The sequence below is a fragment of the Scyliorhinus canicula genome, chromosome 16 (assembly GCF_902713615.1).
Source record: "Scyliorhinus canicula chromosome 16, sScyCan1.1, whole genome shotgun sequence".
NCBI lineage: Eukaryota > Metazoa > Chordata > Chondrichthyes > Carcharhiniformes > Scyliorhinidae > Scyliorhinus > Scyliorhinus canicula.
Genome location: NC_052161.1, coordinates 98766203 through 98782138, shown reverse-complemented (window position 1 = coordinate 98782138; position 15936 = coordinate 98766203). Strand labels below are relative to the sequence as shown.

At 49.3% G+C, this 15936-nt stretch overlaps 1 protein-coding gene and 1 long non-coding RNA gene across 2 annotated transcripts in view; both read right to left on the bottom strand.

Annotated features, from left to right (window-relative positions):
• The window catches only part of LOC119950632 (proproteinase E-like), an 82073-nt gene extending 80078 nt beyond the window's left edge, over positions 1 to 1995 (bottom strand). The window contains exon 1 of the mRNA XM_038773234.1: positions 1873 to 1995. Coding sequence (XP_038629162.1) covers positions 1873 to 1994 — 122 coding nt within the window. The 5' untranslated portion in view covers position 1995. The remainder of the gene's footprint in view (positions 1 to 1872) is intronic.
• Positions 1996 to 2488: 493 nt separating this feature from the next.
• LOC119950633 overlaps positions 2489 to 15936 on the bottom strand; it is a 64693-nt gene continuing 51245 nt past the window's right edge. The window contains exons 3-4 of the long non-coding RNA XR_005457378.1: positions 2653 to 2747; positions 2489 to 2580 (exon numbers count right to left, since the gene is read on the bottom strand). This is a non-coding gene — a long non-coding RNA (uncharacterized LOC119950633). The remainder of the gene's footprint in view (positions 2581 to 2652; positions 2748 to 15936) is intronic.

The following is a 15936-nucleotide window of genomic DNA, read 5'->3' as shown; positions in this document are numbered from 1 at the left end:
TATTACTCATTTTGTGCTGCACTCAAAGATCATTATCGCCCCCAAAGAGGGCAGTTTAGCAGAGACGAAAGCCAGCAGCAATAAGACAAAGAAAATAGTTTATTAATTTAGCAATTGTCATTGTAAAGATTTTCAAAGTTAGTGAAGTTAAACCAAAATAATATGTTCATAATCTAAAGCATATGCCGATTCAGTCTCTGTATTTTCACTGAGCATTTGTCCACCGTATTCACTTGTACCAGCAGAGGGAGTTTGCTAAAAAGAGTGTGATGAATGTAGAAATCGTTATATATCATATTTCATATTTTCTGCAGTAATGTTATTAGAAATGCTGGTTTAAAATACATACAGGCAGTGTGTCTACTGAAGCTGTAATTACAGTGTCGTAGAAGAGTGAGGTAATTATAATTTAGAACAGTACAGCACAGAACAGGCCCTCCGGCCCTCGATGTTGTGCCGAGCAATGATCACCCTACCTAAACCCACGTAACCCGTATACCCGTAACCCAACAATCCCCCATTAACCTTACACTACGGGCAATTTAGCATGGCCAATCCACCTAACCCGCACATCTTTGGACTGTGGGAGGAAACCGGAGCACCCGGAGGAAACCCACGCACACACGGGGAGGACGTGCAGACTCCAACCATTTCTAACCATTTACTTGGTTAGAGCTAAAGGGTTAATGGAATGTTTCTATGATTGCTGAAGATTTCCTGGAGTGCAGATAATTATGAGAGATTGTATTTAGTCCTCGCTAAGAAGGTAATGGAATCTATGATGATGTAATTAATGGGAGGAGCCAGATCTGTCTGTAGTTGTTTCCGTCTGTTAGAAGATTTCAAGTTGAACAGCAGTTTGCCATAGGATTTGAGTCTGACAAGACAAAAGTGTACTGAGTCCTCCTTTGAAAGTATCTCTCTCTAAAAGTATCTATACAGAAAAAAGCAAGTAAACCTGCTGTGTTAACTTTATTTATAAGTGGCATTTGAACAGTATTGGGGTGGCTTAATTGGAATTAGTGACTTTTGTGAGGGCCACGAAGAATCCAGCACGAGTTCGTAAAGTCAAACAGAAAGTAACTTTATTTACAACAATGTGTACACAGCACCAGTAGTTGACTACTGGTTCCCTCTCTAGCCAGTACTGTACTGGCCAGCTCTATTTATACAGCTGCACTGCTAATGATTGTCCCACCCTCCCCCAACCAACTTATTGGGGGAGCTTATATTCTCCAAGAATCATGGGGTAACCAATTGTCCCCAGCCAATAGGATCCGGGCAGGTTATAACAGTGACAGGTGTAGATAGTGAGTTAAAGATTTTCCATTTATTTAAAAACTGTTTAACTGACAATTGTAAAGCTATGTCTTTGATGTTAATGTGGCTAGTTCTGTGTTTAAATTAAAGTTTTGTTTAAACATAAAAGATACCCTGGGGTATGATCAGCCCTGGGGTGAAGTATTCTTTCCTCACAATTATACAAATGAAAAAAAAAATTGTTTGGGTTCTTGTCCAGTATCCTAACAAACGTTGGGTCTGTTACAGTATCCTCACAAGAGATAATAATAAAAGATCCATGATCAATCGCTTGTGAAGTTCTAATCCTAAATGTCTCTGAATATAACTGTTTCTGTCCCAAGACCTTCGCAGACTCCAGGCTCCCCTGCTGGTCTGTATCAACCTTGATCATATCTGCAAATTCCAGGTGTAGCCCATCTATAGTTTCTATTTGTTAACATTAAGCTTAAGCATATTGAGGACAGCTGGTTACAAGCACTGATTTTGATTTAAAGGGCATCTTTAAAATTGATACAACAACTGACAATAACCTCCAAGCAGATGCTTAATTCAACACATGCTGGGACTTACCCACAATTGATACATTTGGGATTAAACATCGGGTGAGAAATCATTTTGACAGGTTCAATGTATTGTTCTGACCCTTCGGTCAATGTCAAGTCGTATTTCCCCAATACAACACGATATTTCATACCTTCGCTTTAAAGAGAAGAAAAAAATATTAATGTCACCTAGACGACATGGAATCACCACAGTGCAGAGGGAGGCCATTTGGCCCATTAGGTCTGCACCGACCCTCATAGGAGCACCCTACCTAGGCCCACGCTCCCCCGGCCCCCCCTCCCCCCATCCCCATTACCCCACCTAACCTTTGGACACGAAGGAACAATTTAGCGTGGACAATCCACCTAACCGGCACACCTTTGGACTGTGGGAGGAAACCGGAGCACCCAGAGGAAACCCACGCAGAGATGGGGAGAACGTACAAACTCCACACAGACAGTCGCCCGACGCCAGAATTGAACCCAGGACGCCCTGGTGCTGTGAGGCAGCAGTGCCATTGTTCCACCTCTGATAACATACGGACCCAAAGAAAATCAGTGGTTGCTACTTTTGTGATGAGGGTGTGCACTAATTTCAGGGGAGAGAAATAGCTTTGATCTCAGCAGCCAATACTCACTTAACGCATTTTCCAGCAGTTACAATCCAGATTGGATCAATGAGGGCTCCACCACACATGTGCGAATAAGAAATTCCTTTTTTAGCTTGCAATGAAACCTAGAAATAACAAACGTGCAATGATGTTTGCGGCATATTTTGCGTACTGATCAAGTCTAGATCGTCATTTACCTGCCAGGGCCAGCTGAACGGTACTGCGCGGTTAGTGTTCTCATTTAAATCTGGTTTGTAGACAGGATCGCCACAGCTGAACTCAAAAGCATAGGCTGAAAGCATAAGGAATCAACAGTGAGTGATCCACTCCCTTCCAGCATTACCATCAACCCTCCCCACTGAGGTGTAAGAGTGGATGCTACCATAATGGTGCACTTAACACAAGGCACGCGTAAAGGAGGAGGAAAGATGAGCATTTGTAGAACAACTCCCACAACTGCAGAGTGTCCCAAAGCCATTTAAAGCTTGCAAAGTTTAGTTAGTGATGTAACATGGCAATTGTGGTAGCCATTTTGTGTAAGACCAGCTCCCACAAGTAGCTATCAGAGAATGACTGGATAATCTCTTTAAATGACGCTAATTGAAGGATTAATAGTGGCGAAAACATCGGGGAGAATGCATGGGCTATTTTTTTGACTTGTGCCATGTCTATCAGAGTCGCAGGCAGAACCTTGATTTATTATCTGAATGCCAACCATGAGCCAGCATCCTCTCAGAGCTGTACTAAGCTATAAGCCTGGAAAAGGCGTTCAAACTGCTGAAATGGGACTTGATCCCACAATTCAGGATCATTCAGGATTGAGAGGGCCAGCACTAAGCCAAGGCAGGTAGTTAAGCTGCATTTATCTGACAGTTTCAGTGACATCTCATAGCCCTTCACGGGCTACCAAGGCTATGGCCCCTGAACATTGACAACACCTCATCAAATATTGGTCATGGATAGCACTGTGGCTTCACAGCGCCAGGGTCCCAGGTTCGATTCCCCGCTGGGTCACTATCTGTGCGGAGTTTGCACGTTCTCCCAGTGTCTGCGTGGGTTTCCTCTGGATGCTCCGGTTTCCTCCCATGTCAGGTTAGGTGGATTGGCCATGCTAAATTGCCCTTAGTGACCAAAAAGGTTGGGAGGGGTTTGTTGGGTTACGAGGATGGGATGGAAGTGAGGGCTCAGGTGCGTCGGTGCATACTCGATGGGCCGAATGGCCTCCTTCTGCACTGTATGTTCTATGGGCCAGTCCCACATTGATGAAGCCTCCTGAGTATTGACTGGTTCTTTCCCATTGCAGTCTGTGCTGTTGATGGACAGGAAATGGAGTTTCCTCAAGGTCGAGTGCCACACTGAGATCAGAAAGTCTGGTTCTGCCTGAGACAGCAACCAATGGTGGGGAATGGGAAGATGCAATCGGTGGCTGAGGAATGGAGTTTGAACAGTGCTCTCCAATCACAATCTTCAAAACAGGGCAGCACGGTAGCATTGTGGATAGCACAATCGCTTCACAGCTCCAGGGTCCCAGGTTCGATTCCGGCTTGGGTCACTGTCTGTGTGGAGTCTGCACATCCTCCCCGTGCGTGTGTGGGTTTCCTCCGGGTGCTCCGGTTTCCTCCCACAGTCACAAAGATGTGCAGGTTAGGTGGATTGGCCATGATAAATTTCCCTTAGTGTCCAAAATTACCCTTAGTGTTGAGTGGGGTTACTGGGTTATGGGGATAGGGTGGAGGTGTTAACCTTGGGTAGGGTGCTCTTTCCAGGAGCTGGTACAGACTCGATGGGCCGAATGGCCTCCTTCTGTACTGTAAATTCTATGAAATCTCCCAAATGGTCAATTGGAGGAAAGTTCAACTCACGCAGAACTTTTTATTAGTAACAGTAACTATAATTAAAAAGGCAGCAAGTAAAACTGATTGACTACTATCTAATCCCTAACTCCACCCACCACATCCCTTTTAACTCACCCCACTCTCTACGCACACACAGGCAAACAAACATAGAGGGGAAAGAAGGGTGCAAAGTAAGGATGAAAGTAAAAGGATAAGAGTCTTTGGTTCAGATGGATGCCTTGCTGATAATTGGTACGGCATGGTAGCACAGTGGTTAGCACTACAGCTCCATGGTCCCAGGTTCCATTACTGGCTTGGGTCACTGCCCGTGTGGAGTCTGTACATTCTCCCCGTGTCTGCGTGGGCTTCCTCCAGGTGCTCCGGTTTCCTCCCACAAGTCCCGAAAGACGATCTGTTAGGTCATTTTCACGTTCTGAATTCTCCCTCAGTGTAACCGAAAAGATACCGGAATGTGGCGACTAGGGGCTTTTCACAGTAACTTCATTGCAGTGTTAATGTAAGCCTACTTGTGATAGTAAAGATTACCACTATTATTATTCTTATTTCTTTCTTCAGCCTAGGCTTTCAGATGGATGTTATCTTTTCTTTCAGCTTGTAATGGTTTTCACTGTAGATTCTCAGAAACAGCAGGCAGCCAACATTCGAGAGCGAGCGAGACAGCTTCTCTTTCAGGGAAGCTTTCTAGAAGCTTCTGCATTCAGTCAGTAGGCAGCAGAGCAGAGAGCTGCTTCCACTTAGTGGGTCCAGTGGCTTCTCCCAGGTTCTCTCCGTACAACCCCACCTGACAGGAACCAATCGCTGTCGGTTGCCAGGCAGAATGCTGTCGCTGGCCAATCCATTGGCCATCAGCCAATCAATCAAAATGAGCCCCTCCAATCTCTTGGGTGCCATAAAGTCTGGGTTTTTCTCCCAAAAATACAAAACTTATATAGTAAAACATAACACAGTATCCTATTTTGCCTCTATGAGTTTCTTACTTCTTCTGCTCAGCTTAAAAGTATGTCTCAATTAACGACCATGGACCAAAAATTATGAAGACAATATAAAAGAAACATAAACTAAGAGAATCCATTGGAAGGGCCCTTACGCAAAGTATGATCAGAAAGAGTGTTGAGGGTCTGTATGTCAAGGACAAAGGGGCTAGCAGAGAGAGTACCGAGAGTGAGGGACCAGCAGAGAGTGTACCGAGGGTAAAGGGTCCATCGAAAAGAGTGCAAAGGTGGAGGAAACAGCAGAGAGAGTGCCACAGGCAAGACACCAGCAGGGGGAGTGCTGAAGGTGGAGGGACCAGCGGAGAGGGTTCTCAGAGTGGAGGGACCAGCAGCGAAAGTGTTGAGGGAAGTAGGACCACCAGATAGGGTGCTGAGGGCAGAGGGGCCAACAGAGAGAGTGATGAGGGTGGAGGTCCAGCAGAGAGAGTGCTGAGGGTGGAGGTCCAGCAGAGAGAGTGCTGAGGGCAGAGGGGCCAGCAGTGAGAGTGCTGAGGGTGGAGGTCCAGCAGAGAGAGTGCTGAGGGCAGAGGGGCCAGCAGAGAGAGTGCTGAGGGCAGAGGGGCCAGCAGAGAGAGTGCTGAGGGTGGAGGTCCAGCAGAGAGAGTGCTGAGGATGGAGGTCCAGCAGTGAAGGTGCTGAGGGTGGAGGTCCAGCAGAGAGAGTGCTGAGGGCAGAGGGGCCAACAGAGAGAGTGCTGAGGGCAGAGGGGCCAACAGAGAGAGTGCTGACTTCCGGTGGCTGTGATGGATCAGTAAGCCACACATCTGGGAGCTCCCGTTTTAAAGAGATTTTTCGGCTCTTTTGAGAGCCCAAAACGGAAATTTTTCGACGTCTCCCGGTGGGGGAAGGTGTGCTGAACGACTTTCCCTGCAGTCCATGACTCGAACTCGGAGTGGAAAAGGGGAAAAAACAGCAGCAGCTCCTCAGAAAGAACGGGGGAAGGGATCCAAGATGGCCGCCGACAGAGCTCCAGAGGAATGGAGACTCTGGGCCCAGGAACAACAAACTGATCTCCTGCGCTGCTTTAAAGAATTCAAGGATGAAGTACTGAGCTCTCTGCAGGAAACGAACAGAAGGCTGTCAGAGATTCAGTCCACCCAGGGTGCTGCCATCAAGAAGTTGCAGACGCAGGCCATTGAACGAGAGGAGGAGGCCGTGGTCCTCGTGAGTAAGGTGGAGGGGCACGAAGCACTCCACAAGAAGTGGCAGGAACGCTTTGAGGAGCTGGATCACCGCATGAGGCGGAAAAACCTGCGGATCTTGGGCCTTGCAGAGGGGCTGGAGGGATCGGACCTGACAGCCTATGTGGCTGTAATGCTGAATTCGCTAGTGGGGGCCGGATCTCTCCATCTGCCCTTGGAGCTGGAGGGAGCGCACAGGGTGCTGGCCAGGAGGCCCAAGGAAGATGAACCCCCGCGTGCGGTGCTGGTGAGGTTCCACCGGTTCAGTGATCGGGAGTGCGTGCTGCGCTGGGCCAAGAAGGTGAAGAGCAGCAATTGGGAGAATGGGGTAGTGCGGATCTACCAGGACTGGAGTGCGGAGGTGGCTAAGCGGTGGTCCGGATTTAATCGGACGAAAGACGTGCTTTATAGAAAAAAGATAAAGTTCGGAATGTTGCCGCCCGCGCGCCTGTGGGTAACTTATTCGGACCGGCATTATTATTTCGATTCCCCGGAGGAGGCGTGGGCCTTCGTGCGGACGGAGAAACTGGACTTGAACTAGGGGTTGGGGGTTGCGAGGTCGGCTGTAAGATATTAGTGCTGGATTCTGCTGTTGCTGTGTTCTCTTTTTCTTCTGTTGTTTTCTTCTTGTTTTAGTACTTTTGCAATTTTGATATGGTTATTTACGGAGGGGTTGTTCTGCTATGTTTTTGTTTTTGTGCTGTGGGACATTGTCTGGGCTGTGTATCTTGAGGGGAGGGTCGGGGGGGTATGTTGTATTCTATGCCAGAGTGGGGGTATGGAGTGGGGCTGATATTTGGGAGCTGCGTCAGAAGGGTGTGGTGGGGCAGTGCAAAAGCGCGGGCTTTCCTCTGGTTTCCCGTGCTGCGGGGCTGGGGGGTGGAGATGGTGACGGGGGAGGCGGTGCCTTAACTGGTTCTTCCCTGCGCTGGAGCGGTGCCAGGAGGAGGGATAGATTGGGGGATGATCCCACTTCGGGAGGGGTCGGGCTATTGGCGGGAGTTTCCGGGGTCAGCAGAAGTTAGCTGACCCACGGAAGTACAATGGAGGACGGTTCGTGGCTGGGAGGGTTCCTAGCCTGGGGGGGAAGGGAGGGGGGGAAAGGGGAATACCGGGTTGCTGCTGGTAGGGTCAAGAAGGAGCTGGTGGGGGCTGGGAGGACAGAGGTGAGGGGTTGTCGCTATGGGGACGGGGTCGAGCAGGGGGTGCTGGCCTGGGGCGGGCAGTCAACGGGCTATGGCTAGCCGACGGGGGAGGGGGGCGGGACGCCCTCTGATCCGGTTGGTCACCTGGAATGTGAGAGGGTTGAATGGGCCGGTGAAGCGGTCGAGGGTACTGGCTCACCTGAAGGGGCTAAAGGCGGATGTGGCAATGCTTCAGGAGACCCACCTGAGGGTGGCGGACCAGGTCCGCCTGAGGAAGGGATGGGTGGGGCAGGTTTTCCACTCGGGGTTGGATGTGAGGAACCGGGGAGTGGCGATTCTGGTGGGGAAAAATGTGTTGTTTGAGGCATCGGAGGTGGTGGCGGATAAGGGGGGCAGGTATGTGATGGTTAGGGGCAGGCTACAAGGAGAGAAGGTGGTACTGGCTAGTGTGTATGCCCCAAATTGGGACGATGCGGGCTTTATGAGGCGTATGTTGGGACGGATCCCGGATCTGGAGGCGGGAGGTCTGATCATAGGGGGGGACTTTAATACGGTGTTGGATCCTTCACTGGATCGGTCCAGCTCTAGGACGGGTAGGAGGCCGGCGGCGGCCAAGGTACTGAGAGGGTTTATGGACCAGATGGGTGGGGTGGATCCATGGAGGTTTGTAAGGCCGAGGGCACGCGAGTACTCTTTCTTCTCCCACGTACATAGGGTCTACTCTCGGATAGATTTCTTCGTGGCAGAGGGGCCAACAGAGAGAGTGCTGAGGGTGGAGGTCCAGCAGAGAGAGTGCTGAGGGTGGAGGTCCAGCAGAGAGAGTGCTGAGGGAGGAGGTCCAGCAGAGAGAGTGCTGAGGGTGGAGGTCCAGCAGAGAGAGTGCTGAGGGTGGAGGTCCAGCAGAGAGAGTGCTGAGGGTGGAGGTCCAGCAGAGAGAGTGCTGAGGGTGGAGGTCCAGCAGAGAGAGTGCTGAGGGTGGAGGTCCAGCAGAGAGAGTGCTGAGGGTGGAGGTCCAGCAGAGAGAGTGCTGAGGGTGGAGGTCCAGCAGAGAGAGTGCTGAGGGTGGAGGTCCAGCAGGGAGAGTGCTGAGGGTGGAGGTCCAGCAGAGAGAGTGCTGAGGGTGGAGGTCCAGCAGAGAGAGTGCTGAGGGTGGAGGTCCAGCAGGGAGAGTGCTGAGGGTGGAGGTCCAGCAGAGAGAGTGCTGAGGGTGGAGGGGCCAACAGAGAGAGTGCTGAGGGTGGAGGTCCAGCAGAGAGAGTGCTGAGGGTGGAGGTCCAGCAGAGAGAGTGCTGAGGGTGGAGGTCCAGCAGAGAGAGTGCTGAGGGCAGAGGGGCCAGCCGAGAGAGTGCTGAGGGTGGAGGGGCCAACAGAGAGAGTGCTGAGGGTGGAGGTCCAGCAGAGAGAGTGCTGAGGGTGGAGGTCCAGCAGAGAGAGTGCTGAGGGTGGAGGTCCAGCAGAGAGATTGCTGAGGGAGGAGGTCCAGCAGAGAGAGTGCTGAGGGAGGAGGTCCAGCAGAGAGAGTGCTGAGGGCAGAGGGGCCAACAGAGAGAGTGCTGAGGGAGGAGGTCCAGCAGAGAGATTGCTGAGGGTGGAGGTCCAGCAGAGAGAGTGATGAGGGTGGAGGTCCAGCAGAGAGAGTGCTGAGGGAGGAGGTCCAGCAGAGAGAGTGCTGAGGGCAGAGGGGCCAACAGAGAGAGTGCTGAGGGAGGAGGTCCAGCAGAGAGATTGCTGAGGGTGGAGGTCCAGCAGAGAGAGTGATGAGGGTGGAGGTCCAGCAGAGAGAGTGTTGAGGGTGGAGGTCCAGCAGAGAGAGTGCTGAGGGTGGAGGTCCAGCAGAGAGATTGCTGAGGGTGGATGTCCAGCAGAGAGAGTGCTGAGGGTGGAGGTCCAGCAGAGAGAGTGCTGAGGGTGGAGGTCCAGCAGAGAGAGTGCTGAGGGTGGAGGTCCAGCAGAGAGAGTGCTGAGGGTGGATGTCCAGCAGAGAGAGTGCTGAGGGCAGAGGGGCCAACAGAGAGAGTGCTGAGGGTGGAGGTCCAGCAGAGAGAGTGCTGAGGGTGGAGGTCCAGCAGAGAGAGTGCTGAGGGAGGAGGTCCAGCAGAGAGTGCTGAGTGTGGAGGTCCAGCAGAGAGAGTGCTGAGGGTGGATGTCCAGCAGAGAGAGTGCTGAGGGTGGAGGTCCAGCAGAGAGAGTGCTGAGGGTGGAGGTCCAGCAGAGAGAGTGCTGAGGGCAGAGGGGCCAGCCGAGAGAGTGCTGAGGGTGGAGGTCCAGCAGAGAGAGTGCTGAGGGAGGAGGTCCCGCAGAGAGAGTGCTGAGGGTGGAGGTCCAGCAGAGAGAGTGCTGAGGGCAGAGGGGCCAACAGTGAGATTCCCAAGGGTGGAGGGAGAAGTGAAAATAATGTTCAGAATGGAGGGGCTGGCAGTGAGAGTGCTGAGAAAGGAACAAGCAGTGGGCGTTCCGGGAATGGAGGGACAAGCAGCAAGCATTCCGGGAATGGAGGAACATGCAGTGGGCATTCTGGGAATGGTGCGACAAGCAGCAACTGTTCTGGGAATGGAGGGAAAAGCAGCGGGCATTCCCGGAATGGAGCGACAAGCAATGGGTATTCCCGGAATGGAGCGACAAGCAGCGGGCGTTCTGGGAATGGAGGGACAAGCAGCGGGCGTTCTGGGAATGGAGGGACAAGTATGTACATCTGCACGTACACAAGGGTCTACAGACAGATGTAACAGCCACAGCATCACTAGAGGGCAGCATCAGAGACGGGTCCAGCCCAAGGGAGGATCCACAGCATCACTAGAGGGCAGCATCAGAGACGGGTCCAGCCCAAGGGAGGATCCGCCTCTTTCAGAAGCACAGGGCCAGTGAGCAGCAGCAGACACGAGACAGCTCAGCATAGGCAGCTTACCTTAGCTTCACTGGTCATACCTCTTGACTATATTATATCTAGTTAAGCTCTGGAACAGAACGAACCCATTGAATAAAGTATTTGTGTTAACTGGAAGTCTATAATCTTTATTCAGATTTAGACAATAACATATGATACCAGGAGTGATTTCAGAAAGCTAGCTAGACACCAGCAAGAGAAGAAAAACTTAAACTGGATATTCGACTGTGGAAGACTTTGCAGCAAATGGATCCTCGACGACTAACTGATTCGATGAAAGTTGTTGGAACTCCATGGCAGCTGGAAACAACCGGTAATTTAAGTTATAACTGGTAAATGTTTGAACAGCTGTTCCAAATATTTATCACAGCTAATGATTTAAGCACTGCCTCTAACGCAACAGAAATAGCCCTACTACTCTCAACAGGAGAGCATGAAGCTCGAGAAATCTATAATTGCTTTAATTACTTAGAAGGCGAGGACAACACCAAAGTAGACGTTATACTCAAAGAATTTGATGACCGCTGTAACAGTCAGTCCGGTGAGATGCTGGAAAGATTTAACTCTTGTCAGAGAAACGGAGGGCCCATCTCTGATTTTATTACAAATCTCAAGTTAATACCACAAGGCTGTGATTTTGCTGATTTGGGAGACAATGCATCAATTAATTTCTGGACTATCTGAGAAAAATTTGAAGGAAGAGCTTTCACAAAATAAGTATCTAACTCTAGAAATCGCTATATAAAAATGTCTTGCTTATGAACAAAAACAAAATCAGTACTTTGAGTCTCTACAAACACAGAATCATCATTTAGAAAACAAAATCGGTAAAAATGGCGCGAGGCAGAGGCAGGGTTGAATTGGAGAAAGACGGAGAATCGGAGCGACTGCCATCTTGAGAAAGGAGCCGCACATGCTCAGTTGCGAAAAGAGGACACAGTACAGGAAACTCGGTGTGCGCATGGGCAATCGTGTCCTACGCATGATGTCACGAGCGTCATGACGTCAGAGGACCAGCACCACGCCCACTTAAAAGGGAAATGCACGAAAATGAACAAAAATAAATTTAAAGCTGCAAAACCCAATTTTCTTGCCTCAAAAGACAGAACAATGCCCGAACTTACACCAGCAGTTGAAAATAACTTTCACAACACCCTGGAACAAGCAGTTAGCACCACCCCAGAAGAAGATATGGTCCTTGTAGACTACGACTCAGATGAAGATTTAATTTTGGGAGATGGCTACCCCAGTACCAAATCTGAACCGCAACTAGAGGTGTTGTACCATGAAGACCCTGACGATGAGTTCTTCAGAATAGGGAACCTTCAGCCCAGCATATATAACATCCCGACTCGTGAGTGCAGGATTATGCTATGTCCTGACGCCAAGAAACAGAGAGTGGTCCATGCATCACGAAGGGTCCCAGCCTCCACACAAGAAGATGATTTGTTCATTGAGCATGAAGAGAACAATCACAATTCCGAAACAAAAAGCGAAGATTTGTCCAATGAGCAATACACACAATACTGCTCAGACATGGCTGAGTTATTCGGAGATCCTGATCACAGCATCAGCAACACAGTTGAAAAGCTCAATACGACTCTTCTCATGGCAGATTAATCCAATACGATGGTGCCATGGCAGATTGTCAGTACATTGGATGACAGCAATACCCAAGACGAAGACGACGCCACACAGAGAGCACAGAACGACTCCGTTGAGAGAGCACAGAATGACTCTACAGCGAGAACACTGCACGACTCCACAAAGAGAGCGGTGACAGACTCCACAGAGAGAGTGATGACAGACTCCACAGAGAGCACGATGACAGACTCCACAGAGAGAGCGATGACAGACTCCACAAAGAGAGCGATGAAGGACTGCACAGAGGGAGCGATGACAAACTCCACAGAGAAAGCAATGAAGGACTCCACAGAGAGTGCGATGAAGGACTCCACAAAGAGAGTGATGCAAGCCTCCACAGACAGCTCGGTGACAGATACAAAAATGGAAGCAAGCAAATACTCCATAGCGAACGCCATGCATGTACAAAACCATGAAGATCTATCAAGCTTATTTGAGCCACCAGAAGAAGACACTGAATGTCTACCCACTGTATGTGAGACAAGTGACGAAGAAATCACAATTCCCATACAGGATAAGCAAAGAAGAGGAATTGAATCCACCATAAATGACTGATGTTACCGACATCAATGCAACATCAGATCATTCTCACAAATCTCAAGAAGATACGCTCGATGTAGCAGATACCACAAAGGACACTGACACCAATAACTGTGACAATGACGCAAATCATCCACATGGCACACTCATTGAGCACAACAAGAACAACAAAAACCGGAAGAAGCACAGCATAAACAAGAACAACAATAGCAATAGCAAAAACAAAATGCAGCGCAACAAGAACAGCAAAAGCAACAAGAAGCATCCCAGGAACAACAAGCACGACAAGAAAAAGAACATGAATAAAAGCGAAAACAACGAAACAGAATCAACAAGCGCGGCAAAAAGAACAACAAGAACGACAACAACAAGAACGCCAACAAAAACAACCAAGACAGTTACGACAAAAACAACAACAAGAACAACAATGAAAACAACAAAGACAGAAACGACAGAAACAACAACAATGAAACAACGACCTCTACAACATGGTACAACTCTGCATGTGAAGGACAATGCCACAGCACACTGCGAAACAATGACAAGACTACAAACATGCCATGGCATGATAAAGAATCTCACAAATTCACATCCAGAACAAACAAGCAAAACAGCTTTCACGAACACTGACATACAGAATCAAACACAGGAAAAAGTCGAGGTCAGACAACGGTGCAACACAGAATCGCTACCCGCAATCAAATGGAACAGGGGGAAAAGGTTTCCACGTCATTAAACAACTCATCAGCAAAGCAGCCGAGTCAAGTTCCGATATCAACCTAGCTCTGTTATCATACCGAGCAACCCCATTGAGCTCAGGACTGTCACCAGCGCAAATGCTCTTCGGCAGATATCCGGTCAACCCTACATGCAAAGCAATTCCAAGACCCCAGTAACGCACAGGTTCACGACGACATGCGGACTTAATGCTCCAAACAAAAACTATACTATGATCAACATGCAATCCCACTCAAACCACTGACAATAGGTGACGCCATCAGAATCAGGGACCCAGAAGGCGGATGGTCTGAGTCAGCTACTATGATCAGGCAGGAGGCACTGCGGTCCTACATTGTCAAATCGTCTGCGGGAGTACTTTTTCGCCATAACCGCCGGGATCTATTAGAGATTCGACCTACAACGCTAGTATTTCCCACACTGGAGTTGACCAAGTCCATTTCTCCACAGGATGTTCCTCGCCACACAACGCCAGACAATACCCTAGATGACATCAAACCATCATCCCTACTACCACCGTTAAGACGCTGCAGTAGAAGGCGTAAGGCACCCGACCGCTAGATTTGTAACGACACTTCAACACACGCACAAGCCGAATATGGACATTTCTCAGGATGGACTCATAACAAACACAGTTAATTGTTTCTGTATTACTTTTATCATTTTCACAGTGTACAGATTTGCATATTCTCACCGCTTGTTATGTACAGTTTTCCTGAGGCCAGTCTAGAAAACATGTCCAATAAAAGGGGGGGATGTAGTGATCTGTACATCTGTACATACATCTGCACATACACCAGGGACTACAGACAGATGTAACAGCCACAGCATCACTAGAGGGCAGCATCTGAGACGGGTCCAACCCAAGGAAGGATCTGCCTTTTTCAGAAGCACAGGGCTAGTGAGCAGCAGCAGACAGAGACAGCTCAGCATAGGCAGTTTACCTTAGCTGCACTGGTCATACCTCCTGACTGTATTATATCTAGTTAAGCTCTGGAACAGAACAAACCCATTGAATAAAGTATTTGTGTTAACTGGAAGTCTACAATCTTTATACAGACTTAGAGAATAACATACGGGCGTTCCGGGAATGAAGGGACAAGCAGTGGGCGTTCCGGGAATGGAGGGACAGGCAGCGGGCATTCCGGGAATGGAGTGACAAGCATCGGGCATTCCTGGAATGGAGGTACAAGCAATGGGCGTTCCGGGAATGGAGGGACAAGCAGTGGGTGTTCCAGGAATGGAGGGACAAGCAGTGGGCATTCTGGGAATGGAGGGACAAGCAGTGGGCGTTCCGGGAATGGAGGGACAAGCAGTGGGCATTCCGGGAATGGACGGACTATCCATCACCACTGTTACTTGAGGAGAGTCGGAGCACAGTTAGGAAATAGATATTGAAGTGTGACATCTTACCGAAATCTTGTTGATTAGCTGTTGAATATCGCTGCTTAGGAACTATGGGTTGTATTCTCCGTTGCCCACCACCAGTAGTGGGGCTCCCAATGTGGTGGGGAAATCAACTGTCAGACTAATGACGGGACCGGCACTAACCCCATTCCAATGTTCTGGTCCTTTGTCGCTGGTGGCAGTGAGTTACACGCCCCGAGCCAGCGGGAGGATTCAAATGGGTTATTTGAACTCTTTGCATCTGATTAACGGGCTGGAAGCTCGATTCTCCATGTCCCAGTGATGCTCCAGCTCTCTTGGCCAGGATTCACACTGACGTGGATTGGTGCAAGTATTTAAAGCATGGCCCTGACCCTGTGGAACTGGTGTTGGGTCAACGGGGGTAAACATGTAACATAGGTGCCCCTAAAGTCCATCAGAAGCAACCCAGCAAACCAAATCCTTCCCAACCCACCCCCTAACTCCTTCCATCAGAACCCCCCATCAGACCTCCCATAAGAGAGCCCCATCAACTCCGCATCAGAAACGCCAACAGGGACCCAAAGCAGAGTGCCCCCATCAAACCCCCAATGGTTATAAACACTGTGGTTAGCTTCACAGCAGGGTAGTAGAGATGCATTCAGTGTGAAGAGAGGTGAAAATAAACAATCTAGATACCTGGCTGTCTGGAAGCTATTACCTTGTCAATTACAGCCTACTAAAAGCTATTTCTCTTTGAAAGTAAATAGAAGCCACACAGATTAAAGGATCTGAGGTGGTCAAAAGCCTTGTGATGTGTTTTGGCTTTTTATGAAAGAACAGCTGTTGCTCTCAACACTTGAAAGCAGACCAAGGTAGGCCAGCAGCACGGTTCAATTCCCATACCAGCCTCCCCGAACAGGCGCCAGAATGTGGTGACTAGAGGCTTTTCACAGTAACTTCATTTGAAGCCTACTTGTGACAATAAGCAATTTTCATTTCATTTTTATATGAGGCATCAGGTGTAAGGGACAGGGTAAGTTAAAAAGCAGTGTTTTTTCATGGGTTCTACGTGGACTCTTTTGCTTCAAGACAGGGTGATTGATATGAGGGGGTCTCTGATATGGGGGTCTCCA